Source organism: Heloderma suspectum, chromosome 3, assembly GCF_057233095.1.
Source record: "Heloderma suspectum isolate Gila_16-S chromosome 3, 16-S_ref, whole genome shotgun sequence".
NCBI lineage: Eukaryota > Metazoa > Chordata > Lepidosauria > Squamata > Helodermatidae > Heloderma > Heloderma suspectum.
The window spans coordinates 237,251,505-237,268,228 of NC_139460.1; the positions used below are offsets into that span (position 1 = coordinate 237,251,505).

The 16,724-nt window shown below is 41.5% G+C and overlaps 1 protein-coding gene across 7 annotated transcripts in view; it reads left to right on the forward strand.

The window, feature by feature from the left end:
• Positions 1 to 16,724, forward strand: part of DHX32 (DEAH-box helicase 32 (putative)) — a 45,531-nt gene that overhangs the window by 19,211 nt on the left and 9,596 nt on the right. For 5 of the 7 annotated variants that reach the window (XM_084841457.1, XM_084841458.1, XM_084841463.1 and 2 more), the window contains 2 exons: positions 3,489 to 3,585; positions 3,678 to 3,836. In XM_084841457.1, the coding sequence (XP_084697583.1) occupies positions 3,489 to 3,585; positions 3,678 to 3,836 (256 nt within the window). The remainder of the gene's footprint in view (positions 1 to 3,488; positions 3,586 to 3,677; positions 3,837 to 16,724) is intronic. The other 2 variants (XM_084841459.1, XM_084841461.1) reach the window with 1 other exon arrangement.

The following is a 16,724-nucleotide window of genomic DNA, read 5'->3' on the forward strand; positions in this document are numbered from 1 at the left end:
GCCAAATTGTACTTCTGTCAAATTTCAAGCTGCCTGATTTCATTTCATAGGTTCAGAGATACTCTTTACAGTTCTGCTACAACTACTGTTGCTATTTAACGTCTGTGTAGCACCAATACTATTTTAGGTGGTATTCACTAAGACAGTTTTCAAGTTTTGGGATTCCCTATTACACTGTTGAAAAATGTGAGATACAAATGCTGAAATAAATAAATGGAGCTATTCTAGGTGTGGGTGCTCACTGTGCACTTCAGATTCCCAACCCGGCACCCGCCAGATGTGTTGGACTACAGTTCCCATAATCCCTGGGCAACCCAGTGCTCCAGGTGGCCGTGCTGGATTGTGTTGATGGGAGTTGTAGTCCAGCACATCTGGTGGGTGCCAGGTTGGGGAAGGGTGTTCCACACTATTGGAGAAATCGCATTTTTTCTATGATCTGGTTCGCGTGTAGCAGCGGCAGTTGTTGTTGTTGTTGTTCAGTCGTTAAGTCGTGTCCGACTCTTCGTGACCCCATGGACCATAGCACGCCAGGCCTTCCTGTCCTGCGCTCTCTCCCAGAGTGAGCTCAAGTTCATATTCATTGCATCCGTGATGCTATCTAGCCATCTCATCCTCTGCCGTCCCCTTCTCCTTTTGCCTTCAATGTTTCCCAGCATCAGGGTCTTTTCCAGGGCCTTTTCTCTTCGCATTAGGTGGCCAAAATATTTGAGCTTCAGTTTCAGTATCTGTCCTTCCAATGAGCAGTGGCAGAGTGTGGGTTAATTAACTCACGATTTGCTGTGGCGTGTGCTGAGCGCATTTGTCAGCCATTGTGCATATTCAACATCCAGTCAGGCCAATCAGAGGTTGCTAGGTGGCGTCTGAACCCAGATGCTATAGGTTAATTGTGGATTAATATGGAAAATGTGAGTGAATGAGGCATGCCAGTTCCATAGCAAACTAGTGTAGAAGCAGCCCATATGTAGTAAAAAGAGTGATAGCCTTCTGTGAAGGGGAAAGCCTCCATTCATGCTGTGTAGATTAAAAATCAATAATTTCCAGTTGCTGTGGTTAGATATTGCTTGCTCTCTCCTACAGTTTGCTGCTCAGAAATATGTACTCAATTTGGGGGCGGGGGTGGGGGGGAGAGTCTCGTATTGCTTATAAAGTACCCCTGCGGACTAGATTAGATAGTTTTCAGTTTAGATACATCTGTCCCCTTACATTAGGCCTGCAGAACCTGAGACTTTGCAAGCTTCCTAGGTACCTAGACTCCTGCCCCCTCTTTCCAGGCAAGAAAAGGAAGGTATGCTGACCCTCTGGTAGGCTGCCATACCTGCCTGGTGGGCTGTATTTAGTTTCTTTGGTCACAAATGTGCAGGCTTGCCCTATACTGAAGTATCTACTTGCAATTTCTTGCTTTCGAACTGCTAGGTTGGCAGAAGCTGGGACTGAAGACGGGAGCTCACTCCGTCATGCAGCACTGGGGTCTCGAACTGCTGACCTGCCGACCTTCCAGTCTGCAGTTCAGCGTCTTAACCACTAAGCCACCGTGGCCCCTACATTTGGCTAGGAACCAACAAAAAGAAAAAGCAGCTACTGATTTGAGAGTAACATTTTAGTATTGAAATTTTACTCCTCATTGCTATATACCAGGAATACATAACCTGCAGCCTCCCAAGGACTTAATTGCAGCCCCCTGCAGGTGCCCTGACCACCACCCCCCATCGCCAAATGCTCTCTCCCAGTGATTCTGTATCAGGATCACTGGAGAAGGGGCTGGAGAGAAGACTCTCCACTCCCTCCTCCATACAGGATCACTGGAAAGTTGTGTGTGTGCATGTGCGTGTGTTTGTGCGTGCCTGTACCTGCTTATGTTCACGCGCGTATGTGTGTGTGAGTGTGCAGCATCACATGTGGCTCTTGGGGGCAAAAATGTATGCAGCTCTGCTATATACTGTGCAGAGTGCTTTGTATCACCCAAATCTGATATTGGTGGCCCAATCTGAAACGAAGGGAACAAAATTTAGCAATATGCATATGTTGGGGGAATGCTTGAGTGGCTGTGAGTTTAGTTAGTTAGCACCATCAGTGTACGTAGCACCTTACAGAGTAACTTAATCAAAAGATAGGTCCTCCCCCACAGAGCTTACATTTTAAATTTAAACAGAGGAAGTGAGGAGACAACGAAAGGAGGGAGGGCGAAGAGGCTTGGGTAACTTGATCAAGGGACACCTCATCACATGTATCATGGTCACTTCCCCCCCCCTCACGCACACACACACACACACACACACACACACACAACACTGGGTATGCAGACTCCATTAAAAGCACTGATCCTTCCGCTGCCCTAGTGTGGACTCTGAGGGACCGGCACAGTACAAGCACCTTGGTGCAGGTGTGGCACAGAGTTGGATGTGCATTCAGTGCATATCTGAATTATTTCAAAACCTCCATACAGATGTATACTAGTGCACAAATTGTTATTGAGGCTCACATCTTAGATGGAGCCGAACATTATCTGACAATGCTGTGATTCTGTCCATTCAATAAAACAGAAAAGCAGTTCCTTCACCATTGTGCGAACCGGCTCTTACAGGAAACAATCACCGCAACCCATGGGCTATTTTAGGTTTGTGGGTGGTTCGTTAACCACACTGGGTTCAGATGACACAGTAAACCACAGCAACTGCTCGCCACGGCTTGAATATTCAAAATGGCTGGTGGCACGCACTGCAACCCGCACCACGGTGGGCTGCAGAAATCATGCAGACCAGGTCTAAATATCATACACTGTGAGCCCACTGCGGGCACAGTGCCTGCGTGTAGAGGATTCCCTTAGACTCAGTAGAGCCTTTCCCTATCTCTTTCTGCCTGTGTAATTGCCCAGGCAGCATTAGGGGCTATTAGAGTGAATGGGAGGTCTGTGCTTTCCTACCTTATCCGCATCCAGCTCACTTGCTCTCCATGTTGTGTACTTTGCACGTGCTCTGGAACATAAGCAATGTATACTAAGCAAGGGGAGCTAGATGGAGATATGGTAGGAACACATAGACCTCCCATTCACCCCAAGCATCCCTAGTGCTGTCTGTGTGCGCTAATGTATTCATGTAGGCAGAGGTAGGGAACAAACAGAGCTGTGTTGACCCTATGGAAATACTCTGTGTACAGGTACTGCAGCTTCAGTGTACTGGATCAAGTTTTGTGTGTTTTATTGAACATAATTTCTCAAAGAGATGACAACGTTCATCTCAGCAACACTACAGTGAACTTGACAGGGACAAGCGGCATTTCATTCCATTTATCAAAGTACTTTCACTTTTCCATTTCAAGACAAGTGAAGCAATAATAAATATTGTGGAAAGGAAATGAATTTGCAGCCAAGCATTTAAAAAAATATATAGAAGGAAAAAATGCTTCCAAGCAAAAACTCAACACAAATGTGTTTGCTGTTTGCTCAGTCTTCCTTTTTTTCACCACAGTCATGTCTCTTTTTGCATTGCAAGGTATACAATCCTCGAATCAGAGCAGACACTGTTGTGATACAGCCTATTAGCAAAAGCCAAGCTGAGATGCGTAAACAAATTCTGGGCATGCCTTCAGGTAAAAACAACCCCACTGTCAGCTTTAAACAAACAACCATGTCTAACACGAGAGAATATGTAAAGTGAGATTGTTCTTGAATTTCCTGGCAGGAAAATGTTTCTGCCTCTACTCTGAAGAATTTACAGAGAAGGAAATGAAGCTTCTACCAGGGGCCAAAATACAGGAATCCAACTTGACAAACATGGTTCTTTTTCTGAAAAGAATGGATATAGCAGGCCTAGGCCACTGTGACTTCATAGATAGGCCAGGTAATACTAACTGTTATCCATATTCTTCTCAGAGTTGCTATACATTTATTTATGTATGTATTTCAATTATTTCTAACTCTCTTTTAAAAATAATGTTTTTCCTAAAGTGGCTAACACAATCAAAAGAATAACAACAAAAAGTCCTACAATAAAAAATCAGCCAATATAAATAAAAAGCAAGAAAAATTATATAAAAGTCTAAGTTGACACAACAAACAAGCAGTGAATTCTTCCTCTAATATGAATGTTGCTTTTTTCATGAATGCTACCACAACTATCACACTTTACTACCATAGTTGTTTCTAAAATATGTTGGGCCTCCCTAAGCCACTACACATTTTCTAGTTTTAGTGCAACCTTTTCAGATCCATTTAACTGCAACATGGAACCCACTTTGGGGGGCCGGGTGTTAGTTTTTAACATGGCAGTTTTTCTTCTTTTCTGTCTGTCAGTCCTCTCTTCTATTCCCCTGGCCCCTGGTATCTTTCTCCTATAAATAAAGTCCTTTTAAAACTTCACCTCAAGAAGAGAAAGAAAAAATGGTTGTTGTGCCAACTGGGGATCTGCAGCTTACATTGTGGCACAGCCTACCAGTTGAAGATCAGTATTTTAGTACGTACACATTAAAGATCAGAGATATGTCGGTATACCATTGGAAGATGGGACTCCCAGGTCGGAAGATGGTCAAAATGCTACTGGGGAGGAACAGAGGATAAGTTCAACTAGCCCCAGATGTGATGACGCAGCTAGCTCAAAGCCGAAAGGACAGCTAGCAGCTGATGGTGCTGGTGGTGAACGACAAATCCGATGTTCTAAAGATCAACACACCATAGGAACCTGGAATGTAAGATCTATGAGCCAGGGCAAATTGGATGTGGTTATTGGGGAGATGTCAAGATTAAATATAGACATTTTGAGTGTCAGTGAACTGAAATGAACTGGAATGGGCCACTTCACATCAAATGACCACCAGATCTACTACTGTGGACAAGAGGACCACAGAAGAAATGGAGTAGCCTTCATAATTAATAATAAAGTGGCTAAAGCAGTGCTTGGATACAATCCAAAAAATGACAGAATGATCTCAATTTGAATTCAGGGTAAGCCATTTAACATCACAGTGATCCAAATATACACCCCAACCACAGATGCTGAAGAAGCAGAAGTAGATCAGTTCTATGAGGATCTGCAGCACCTACTGGATAGTACACCAAAAAGAGATGTTATTTTCATTACAGGAGACTGGAATGCTAAGGTGGGTAGTCAAATCACACCTGGAATTACAGGCAAGCATGGTCTGGGAGAACAAAATGAAGCAGGGCATAGGCTGATAGAATTTTGCCAAGACAACTCACTGTGCATAACAAACACTCTCTTCCAACAACCTAAGAGATGACTTTATACATGGACTTCACCAGACGGTCGACACCGAAATCAGATTGACTACATCCTTTGTAGCCAAAGGTGGCGGACATCTATGCAGTTGGTAAAAAACAAGACCTGGAGCTGATTGTAGTTCAGATCATGAACTTCTTATTGCACAATTTAGAATCAGACTAAAGAGAATAGGGAAGACCCACAGATCAGTCAGATATGAGCTCACTAATATTCATAATGAATATGCAGTGGAGATGAAGAATAGATTTAAGGGACTAGATTTATTAGATAGGGTCCCAGAAGAACTATGTACAGACGTTCACAACATTGTTTAGGAGGCGGCAACAAAAAACATCCCAAAGAAAAAGAAAATCAAGAAGGCAAGATGGCTGTCTGCTGAGACACTGGAAGCAGCCCAAGAAAGAAGGAAAGCAAAAGGCAACAGTGGTAGGGGGAGATATGCCCAATTAAATGCAAAATTCCAGAGGTTAGCCAGAAGAGATAAGGAATTATTTTTAAACAAGCAATGCATGGAAGCGGAAGAAGATAACAGAATAGGAAGGACAAGAGACTTCTTCCAGAAAATTAGAAACATCAGAGGTAAATTCCAGGCAAAAATGGGTATGATCAAAAACAAAGATGGCAAGGACCTAACAGAAGCAGAAGAGATCAAGAAAAGGTGGCAAGAATATATGGAAGATCTGTATAGGAAGGATAATAATATCAGGGATAGATTTGACGGTGTGGTCAGTGAGTTAGAGCCAGACATCCTGAAGAGTGAGGTTGAATGGGCCTTAAGAAGCATTGCTAATAACAAGACAGCAGGACATGACGGTATTCCAGCTGAACTGTTTAAAATCTTGCAAGATGATGCTGTCAAGGTGATGCATGCCATATGCCAGCAAATTTGGAAAACACAAGAATGGAAAACACAACAGATTGGAAAAAATCAACTTATATCCCCATACCAAAAAAAGGGAAGCACCAAAGAATGCTCAAACTATCGAACAGTGGCACTTATTTCACATGCCAGTAAGGTAATGCTCAAGATCTTGCAAGATAGACTCCAGCAATTCATGGAACGAGAATTGCCAGATGTACAAGCTGGGTTTCGAAAAGGCAGAGGAACTAGAGACCAAATTGCCAATATCCGCTGGATAATGGAGAAAGCCAGGGAGTTTCAGAAAAACATCTATTTCTGTTTTATTGACTATTCTAAAGCCTTTGACTGTGTGGATCATAACAAATTGTGGCAAGTTTTTGGTGGTATGGGGATACCAAGTCATCTTGTCTGCCTCCTGAGGAATCTGTATAACGACCAAGTAGCAATGGTAAGAACAGACCATGGAACAACGGACTGGTTCAAGATTGGGAAAGGAGTACGGCAGGATTGTATACTCTCACCCTACCTATTCAACCTGTACGCAGAACACATCATGCGATGTGCTGGGCTTGATGAATCCAAGGCTGGAGTTAAAATCGCTGGAAGAAACATTAACAATCTCCGATATGCAGATGATACCACTTTGATGGCTGAAAGCGAGGAGGAGCTGAGGAACCTTATGACGAAGGTGAAAGATGAAAGTGCAAAAGCTGGGTTGCAGTTAAACCTCAAAAAACCAATATTATGGCAACCAGCTTGATGGATAACTGGCAAATAGAGGGAGAAAACGTGGAGGCAGTGACAGACTTTTGGCTTTCTAGGCGCAAAGATTACTGAAGACGCTAACTGCAGCCAGGAAATCAGAAGACGTTTACTTCTTGGGAGGACAGCAATGACAAATCTTGATAAAATAGGTAAGAGCAGAGACATCACACTGACAACAAAGGTCTGCATAGTTAAAGTAATGGTATCCCCATAGTAACCTATGGCTGCGAGAGCTGAACCATAAGGAAGGCTGAGCGAAGGAAGACAGATGCTTTTGAACTGTGGTGCTGGAGGAAAATTCTGAGAGTGCCTTGGACTGCAAGAAGATCAAACCAGTCCATCCTCCAGGAAATAAAGCCAGACTGCTCACTTGAGGAAGGATATTAAAGGCAAAACTGAAGTGCTTTGGCCACATAATGAGAAGACAGGATACCCTGGAGAAGATGCTGATGCTAGGGAAAGTGGAAGGCAAAAGGAAGAGGGGCCGACCAAGGGCAAGGTGGATGGATGATATTCTGGAGGTGACGAACTCGACCTTGGGGGAGCTGGGGGTGGTGACGGCTGACAGGAAGCTCTGGTGTGGGCTGGTCCATGAAGTCACGAAGAGTCGGAAGCGACTGACCGAATAAACAACAACAACAAACACATTAAAGACTCACTGTGTATCCTGTAACATACAAGGAAGTTACACACATTTTATTACACTAAAAATCCCACAAAAGTACACTCACGGGAGCCAGGGCCAACTGTGGCTCCTTCCAGTTTGTTTTTGTTGTGAACACATTGGAAAGTAAATGTGTCTACCCACCTCACATGTTATGGACCACAAGCAATGAATGCTAATTGTTTAACATATAGCTGTTAAAACTGCAAGAAGTGAAGCAGCTCTCAGTATCCACCTAATGTTACTCAGTTAGGAATGGAACACTAAGCCTCTCAGCATCCATAGCCTAAGATGAACAGAAATCAAAATTTCTCAGCTTTCTCCCATGATGTAATGGCCTTCGATATTTCTAAGTACAAAAAAGTACATATATACACATACCTGTCCTCTGCTCCATTACATTTAAATTCCTTTCTGATAGTGTATAACTAAAGACCTGGATAGATAATGTAAACTAATATGAGCTTCACAGAGCTCAGCTTCTAAGGCTGAGGTGCTCCAAAGACATACTTGCCAGTAGCACTGTTAGACTCAAGAGGTACACTCCCAGGTAAGTGACTTGAAGATATAAGATAAACTCTTATGATACTATGCTTAAGGGAGACAACTTCAAGACTACTGTGATTTAACCCTTAAGGCCAAATACAAATGTAATAGTAAACACATGGCTGCCATCAAAAACAGCAGCCATGTGTATAGTTATGTTGCTAAGCTAGACTTATTTGTGGTGATATTCTCAGGCTACCAGCTTCATTGTTTTGCAAGTACTCTCTGGTAGTGTTTAGCTATTGCTAAATATAACAACTTTAGTCAAACCTTGGAGCCATCCATCTGTCCAAGGCATGGACAAGGCAGTGTGGGAGAAGGACAGATGCTTTTAAAGCCTCCCGTTCCTCTGATTTTATTGTTTTCAGCTAGATGGGCCTCTGAGTTGACTTATCTCTTGGTGGACAGGACAAAAATAGAAAGGCTCATGGATCCAGTGGATCAACCCCTCTCCTTCCCCCTCCCTGCCTACTGTCTTGCCCCCTTTTCTTCCTCTTTGACCCCTTTCCATGGTTGCTATTGTGACCTCAGAAGAGGAGCTTTCTGTAGCAGCTCTGAATGGTGGGGATAGGGAAAATCACTGCTCAGATTTCCCCCTCTCAAGTTGTGCCTGTGGCTTCAGGTTGGTGGTGGTGGGGACCTGCTATATCCTATGGCTCCTGGAATGCCCTCTCAGGATTGAGCTGCCTATGGAAATGCCACATAAAATAATAATCTGTACCTCTACGAATGATAAAGCAAGATGGCGTAATTCAAATAAATCACCTTTTACAGACTGAAATAAGTATTCTTATTGCGTTTCCACATTTATTCCATCTATCTCTCTTGTTTTGAGTTTATTAAAAGAAAATACCTTTTTAAAAGCCATAATGAAATTACTGAATATAAAATTTTCCTATATGAACACAGAGGGATTTTGCTTTCAAAGGAAGTGAGAAACACTTTTTCCCCCTCTGTAGAACATTGTCTCTCAACATTGTCATTCAAGTTCTCCTCTGGTTTGGCTTGTGGCAAGCATTGTATGTCTGCTTTCACTGCTGCTAAAGATAAATTAAAGGTGGATTTAGCATTTTTAGTTTAAAATGGAAGCAAATCAGCAGAAGAATATGGTCAAACTGGATGGATACTATTAACTGCATACATTATCAATTGATCTCACACCAGTGATTTTTTTTTTAAGAAAATGCAGGAGTTTTATCTGTATCCAAATATGCTAAGGGCCTCACTTTACTGTCCACGTCCAATTACTAGAGGTTTTCCCCTCTGATATTCCTTTCTACTTGTTTCATTGCACTCAACTAAACAAGAAGTGGGCAAAATCAGGTTCAAGGCATCTTTATTGCCTTCTCCAGAAATATAACTGATATCGATAGGATAATTAAGTCACAATTAAATTTAATAAGGGGAATTTGGGACAAGAAATGTCTGCAACCTTGTGTGCTGTTCTGCTTGCCCATTAATTTCGGTAGGATTAAGTGTAGGTAGCTGAATATAGGGCTGTATCCTTAATAAACATCTTGAAATTGTAATCTAATGATCTGGGGGAAGAAAGCTTTCACTGTATAAGGAATGGCTATCTCCTTGGCCTCCAAATGTGGAAGTACCTCCATATTTTGAATACTGGGTAAAGTTGTGATTGCCCTATCTTTAAAATATTGTAGAACTGGAGAAAGTCAACCAAAATTATCTGGGGCTGGGGGCACCTTTCCTAAGAGAAAAGATTGAAGTGTTTGGCACTTTTTACTTTAGAAAAGGATGGCAAATGGAATCCGTGATAAAGATTTAGACAATTATGCATGGGAAATGTGGAGAGAGAAAAGTTTTCCTCTGTCTCTCATAATATTAGGTCTTGTGGTCATCCAATCAAAATTATTGACAGTAGATTTAGGAAAGACAAGCTACTTTATCATGCAATATGTAATTAATTTATGGAATTCACTGTCACAAAATGTGATGGCCACTAATTTAGATGCCTTTAAAAAGGGATTAGACAAATTAATGGAGGATAGGGCTATGAGTAGCTCTTAGTCATGCGTCTCCATGTTCTGTGTATGCCTCTAAACTGAGGAGCAACAACATGGTGGGCAGCACCCCCATGGTACCTTCCAGATGTTTAGATTACAAATCCCATTAGCCAATGATCAGGGATGATGATAGTCCCAACTACCCCCATGTTGGGGAAGGTTTCCATAGTGGTTAGAATTTCAGGATAGGAATGGGGAGACTAGGTTCACATTCCCACTAGCCATGAAGCTCACTGCATGTCACTAGCTTTCAGCATAATGTATCTGACAACATTGTTGCAAGGATAAAATGGAGGGGGGATGAACCATGTATGCCACGTTATGCTCCTTGGAGGAAAGGTAGGCTATTAATGTGGTAAGTAAGGTTAAAAAAACTCCAAACCCTTCCCCGTTTTTGTTTCTGTTTGTTTTTGTCTGTTTTTTGTTATTGCATTTGCAAATAATATTTTTTGAAAAGTAAACAAAAGCAGGAAATGGCTATTGCTTTCAAGCCTTGCTTGTGGGATTCCTGAAGGCATCCAGTTACCTACTGTATGAAGCAGGATTCTGGACAAGATGGACCATTGGTTAAATCCAGCAGGGATGTTCTTAAGTATATTGACTCAATTGCAGTTCATCAGGAGCCTGATTTTTTAAAGGAGATAATTGCTTCAGCTGCTGCTTCTCTGGCCAGACTCTTCTGCAATGTCATTTTAGAGATCCATTATAGTTACCATTATAGTTACGCTTCATCTTTACTTTGCAGAAATTTGACTCACTCTCAGCATTCCATTAATATATGAGTAACATTTAATTGCTTAGCAGTACTGCAGTACCTGATATTCCTTGTACATAGGGACCTATTCCTATCTACAAAAATGCATCATTTAGTAATGGTGCTACATATATTTTGGCTTCTTTGACATGCACCTTGTATTTAGTAATAGGTCCTGTAGTACAAAAAAAGTGATGTGATGCTTCTTTAAGCCAAGCACAGGGCTGGATGTGCCTGATCTCCTCTGATCTTGGAAGCTAAGCAGAGTCAGCCCTGGTTAGTATTGGATGGGAGACCGCCTGGGAATCAGGCTTCCTGCATTGAGCAGGGGGTTGGACTCGATGGTCTTGTAGGCCTCTTCCAACCCTGATTCTATGATTTACATCTGTCTTCCACTGAAAGGAATGTGGTAGCCTTTACAAGTGGATAGTGCCCAAAGTGAGAGAAAAAAGGAAGTGGGATGATTCTGAAGGATGTGGAAGGGTTTCGGAAGGGGAAGGGAAAGGATGTGGGATGTTTAGGCTTGACTAAAGGTTTCTCCACATGGAGCTTTTATCTTGCTATTGAGATTGGTTACTCAAAGACATTTGTGGGTCCTTTACTTGATGTCGTCAACCTCCAGGGTGTCTCCTGCACTAAATGACCTTTATCCCATTTTTAAAAGATCACAGATAATGAACTCTCAAATTACAGCGCATTGAATTTCCTCATGAAAAGAGGAAATCCCGCAATAAGAGGAGCTAGACTACAGTGCCATCTAGTGGTTGTATAATGAAACATGCATATGGGGGGGGAGCATGTGTAAAGGGAGCCAGTTGTGGTCCCGTATTTAAAATGGAAAGAAAGCCCCAGTAAAGTTGAAAGATTTTAGCCTGGTGTACAAATGCACTAAATTATGTCTGCCTGAAAAGAAGTAGGATGATTATAGGTCCAGCAGAAAAAAGTGGGTTGGAATCTCATCCCATCCCACCCCATTTCAAACACTGTATGTGGGAGGAACACAGCTTGTTTTATTAGGCCTGAGACCCTGTTACACCTTTAAATTCAGCCATTTTCTACTTGTTAGTATCACCATCATCTACTTTCTGATTTCTTGACTTGGTGAGTCATAGTGAGCAAATATGCAAAAGATCCAGTGGTTCCATTTGGGATGCATCAACGCAGCTTTTGACCTATTTTTTTTTTTTCAGTTAAAAATTTAAAAAAATATGGAGCAACTGGTCAAGAAGAAGTTGAGTTCGAGTGCTATGTTTGCATATGCAAAACCCATATTCAGTTCCTCACTTAGCCATGAAATTCAGCAGTAACCTTGGGGAAGTCAATATTTCAGCCTAAACTGCAGATTTTATTTCTTTTGAGATAGGGTGGAATACCAGTGATAATAAAAATACAGTGGTACAACCATGGTCATTCAAAGCAGTACAACTTATCAGTTGTTGAAGGGTTATGTTACAGATGTTCCCTAACATGGAACAGAATGAAAGAACAGTATCTAGGGGTACTAGTCTTGGATGGGTGTTCTCAAGTATTTTTTTTTTTTTAAGTATAATTTTAATGTGGTGTTTTAATCTTTTTATTGTATTACTGTTTTATCTTTTTTGTTCACTGGTCCAAAATCTGTTCTAGATGTGGAGTGGTATATAAATATTGTAAATAAATAAGTCAACTATTTACCTTGCAGCATTACCTTGCCATGGAGGCTAGCTAAGCTAAAACAATAATTTCCATTGCAATCTTATACCTGTTTACTCAAAAGTAAGTAACCTAGTTCCAGGTAAATGGATAGAGGATTGCAGCCCTAGACAATCTGCTATTTATCAGTCAATGGTTTGCAGTACAAGTGTACGGGAGCCTAAAGCTTTTCCCAGACTCATTCTAATACAACCAAGTCATTTTTAATTTATTTTTTGGCATTACTTCTCCACTGAGCCAGTGACTTGCCAAAAGTCTCCCTGGCTGAAAACGAATTTTGAACATACATCTCTCAGACCAAAGACACATGGCTTAGATAAATCCTCCCCCTTTACCCACATTTAAAAGTGAGTAATGGTGCTTCACTGTATAGAGCACTGCTACACTTTTACCAAGGCAGATTTGCATCTGGACTGCTCAACCATTTCCCTCTCTTTAAAAATATAGGAAGTCTTTCCAGATTCACAGTTTTAAGGTGGCCTTAATGTATCTTTCTCAATATCAGGTCCCCATCTGCATTATGGGGATGATTTCACTGGTCTATCTTCCTTCCATGGCTGTAGAAAGGATTACTGACCATGGGACATTGTTACCAAATTTGGCGGTAGCTCCCACTGGGTCAGTACGATCAGGTTGTGTTAGTTCCTTTGATGTCTGCGGGCGTTAAACTGGTTTAAATAAAAATGTGAAATTGTAAAAGACTTGCAGTGCAATCTTATAAATGCCTACTCAGAAGTAAGCCCCAGTGAGTTCAATGGGACATTGAGTAGACATGCATAGGACTGTGCCATTTGTGAATGACACTGAAGATGGAACTCAGGATGTGCAGAGATGTTGTCTGTGTGCATTTTTCTCCCCTTTTCCTAGTCCTATCTTATATATAACACATAATATGACACTGTGCTTTTCATTTCTCTGCCACCAACAGCCAGTGATATGAAGCGGCAGCTCCATGTCACTTGTAACATCTAGTTCTGCCTGAACAGAATCTCAGGTCATTATTATTTGCGTGTGTATATATTTTGCACACTTTGCCAGTAAATTCATGCACTATTTTGTATATTAATTAATCTATCACTTAAAAATAAATAAAATGCTTTAAGTATCTAACCAGTTTCTACAGGCAAAAATATGTTAGCTGAGCATAATTTTTACACATAAGGTTCAATGAGGGAAAATAATGCCATTTAAACTTTTCTATGGCTGATTTCTTTTCAGTACACAGCAGCTGTGGTAGCACTAGATTCACACAGCCCTAAATGAAGTTTGCCTCTTGACTCCCAGCAACACTGACCTTGGCAGGCCAGATATAATAAAAATGACACTGCATATTGTTAAAAACCTCTTTTTATCCAGCACTACATGTCCCTGTCCCTTTAAAGAAAAGCCTTTCATGGAAGTTGCTTTTGTTTCTCTTATTTATGATGAGTTTTATTTAAATCTGAACAATACCGTAAAGAATTCTCCAATGAACCTTTGCCATTTTTACAATGACTTTTTTATTGGCTGTATTTGTGCCTGCAAATGCAGAATAATATCTGAAAATCCTATTCAAGGTTTTCTTTACTTTTATTACTGTTCCTTCACCTGTATAATCTGCATTTATTAACTTGTCCTTTATAATATAATAAAAAAAACCTCCAAGCACTTTTTAAAATTATAATACTGAAGCAAAAGCCTAGAGTCATTCCTGTTTCTCAGCCTCAGAGCAACCAACTCGAAGATATAAAAATGCAAAGCAGTAAGACTCCCCTGGGAGTAGAATTGGCTTCAGAGCCAGATGCTTCTAAGGACAATGGCCATATATTCAGCTCACAATACAAACTGCTTTATTGATTTATAGAAATTAGTTTGCCATGATTCCCAGGTAATTACTGTGAAAACTCAGTAGCCATTCATGTTCCCCACCTTTTAAATCTTGCATCCCTATTTTCTGTCACCAGCTGTTGGGTTTTCCCATTCATCAGCTGTTACTTTTCATTTCATGGCTCAGTGATAAAACTCTCAAACTTTCCCCCCACTTCAACATCCAACCTGTTTTCTTCTTCAATGCTTTGACTTTCTCAAGGTCTCATCTTTTATTGCATTAAACCTTGCAGGCTGGTTAATAAATGTTCTGTCTTCATGATGTGCAGGCAGGGATCTGAATGCTAATAATATTAAACTAGATCTCTAGATAAACATATGGAATCTTTGCTGCATAGTTAGTGTAAGCTAACTTGCCAGACAATGCAAGCTGGTTGGCCACAGTACTCAAATCCAACATGCAGCCCAGTGCTATGCATGTTTACTTAGAACTTAGTCTCACTGAATTCAATGAGATTTACTCCCAAGTAAATGTGCACAGGATTGCAGCCTGTCACAGAAATTCTGTGGTCTAGCTGACAATATGCTAAAACTTACACTAATGTAATTATATGGGATAAAACATGCTGCCAGGAAGAACCCTCACTATCTCATTCAGCATAACAAATGCCAAAGGTCAGTAGCAGGGAGGAGCAATACTCATTAGGTTGTCCCTTGGGCATGGGTTTGAATCCCCTGACAAACCAATACATCAGTTCCATAGCCCAGAGTCTGGAAGCAAGCCTGCACAGAGAACCTGTATGTGATAGTTTCATCCTGCCTCTGACTCATTCAAGCCCTGTTGTGGAGCCAAGGGTTCCCAAAAACAATACTAATAACATAGCACACAACATCAGAGGGGTGGTGTGGGTGCTTCCAAGGAGGTCTTATTCTTTGACACACTGGTGAGACCAAGATGTCCAGAACTGTCACTGATGTCAACAAGGGACGAGGGCCATTCCATCAAGCCACCTCCTGTGAGGATTCTGCCAGATGTAGAATGACTGTGGCAGAAGGTGCCCTAACCTGCTAATCCAGACATCATCATCTGTTCTGTTGCTGGATTGGTCTAGGGCAGGTGCTTCGGACAGGGCTTGTTCTTTGCCCAGCTGCCACAGCTGAGACATTGCTGGAAGACAACATCAAAGGGTACTGGCCCACTAGCATGACCCTGCATGGCAGACATCAGACGTAAAATGAGGGAGTTGGGTTGGTTTGTTCTAAATAGTAAAATCAACATTTGGAGGTCATCCCAGTGAAATAGAAAATGTTTTATTCAACATATGTGTAAGCCACCATGAAGACTAAAACTGATTGAAGGCAAGATATAAATGTTAAATAAATAAATTTTTGCAAGGGGTCCATTTGTTCAAGGAAGAAGGGAAGTAACAACAGCAAGCTACCAGGAGACAACCCTCTGAACTGCCTGTTAGCTCAGCTGGAAACAAACACTGCAGCAGGAAACAAGACAGGGCTGTTTGAGCTCTGGTAGAAGTGTGCTTTATAAACCATCGCTATAGAGAGAAAAAATATTTTTGTGATTTAATAATTGCCTGAAATAAAATGGACTTCAGCTTTCCGGCAGTGTGCTCATGTCTCTCTTCACAGTATTATGTAGAATTCCAAAGTTAGGAATCATACAATTCGAAGGGATGGCTCCTCTGCCCTGGCAAGAGTCTTTCGGCCTCACATGATTTGCGGGGATGTGCACTGGGTGCAAGCCACTTCCAGTTTTCATAAACAACCTACAAACACCCAATTCATAGGTTGTTAGCATAATATCCAAACCCAGACACTCTGGGTTGTAACAAACCTATGTTTCGTTGGTAGGTTAACTCTGGGTTTTTTAACCCATAAACAACCCAGTGTCCAGGTTTGAAAGTCACATCAGCAACCTACAAATGGGATTTTCGTAGGTTGTTTATGTATCCCAGGAAATAATACGTTAATTAATTAATCCACAATTTGCCACCGTGACATGCAAACTGGCCCAATCTCTTATTCAAGACCCCCCGATAAAGATAACTTTCTTGATTAACTTTGTTCCACTGCCAACCACTTTTACAATTAGAGAATTTTCCCCATTGTCAAAATGGGGAAAATTGTCAGAGCCAGTGTGGTGTAGTGGCTAGAGTGCTGGCCTGGGAGTCGGGAGATCCGGGTTCTAGTCCCCACTCAGCCATGGAAGCTCACTGGGCGACTTTGGGCCAGTCACAGACTCTCAGCCCAACCTACCTCACAGGGTTGTTGTTGTGAGGATAAAATGGAGGAAGGAGGAGGATCATGTACGCTGCCTTGAGTTCCTTGGAGGAAAAAAGGTGGAATATAAATGCAATCA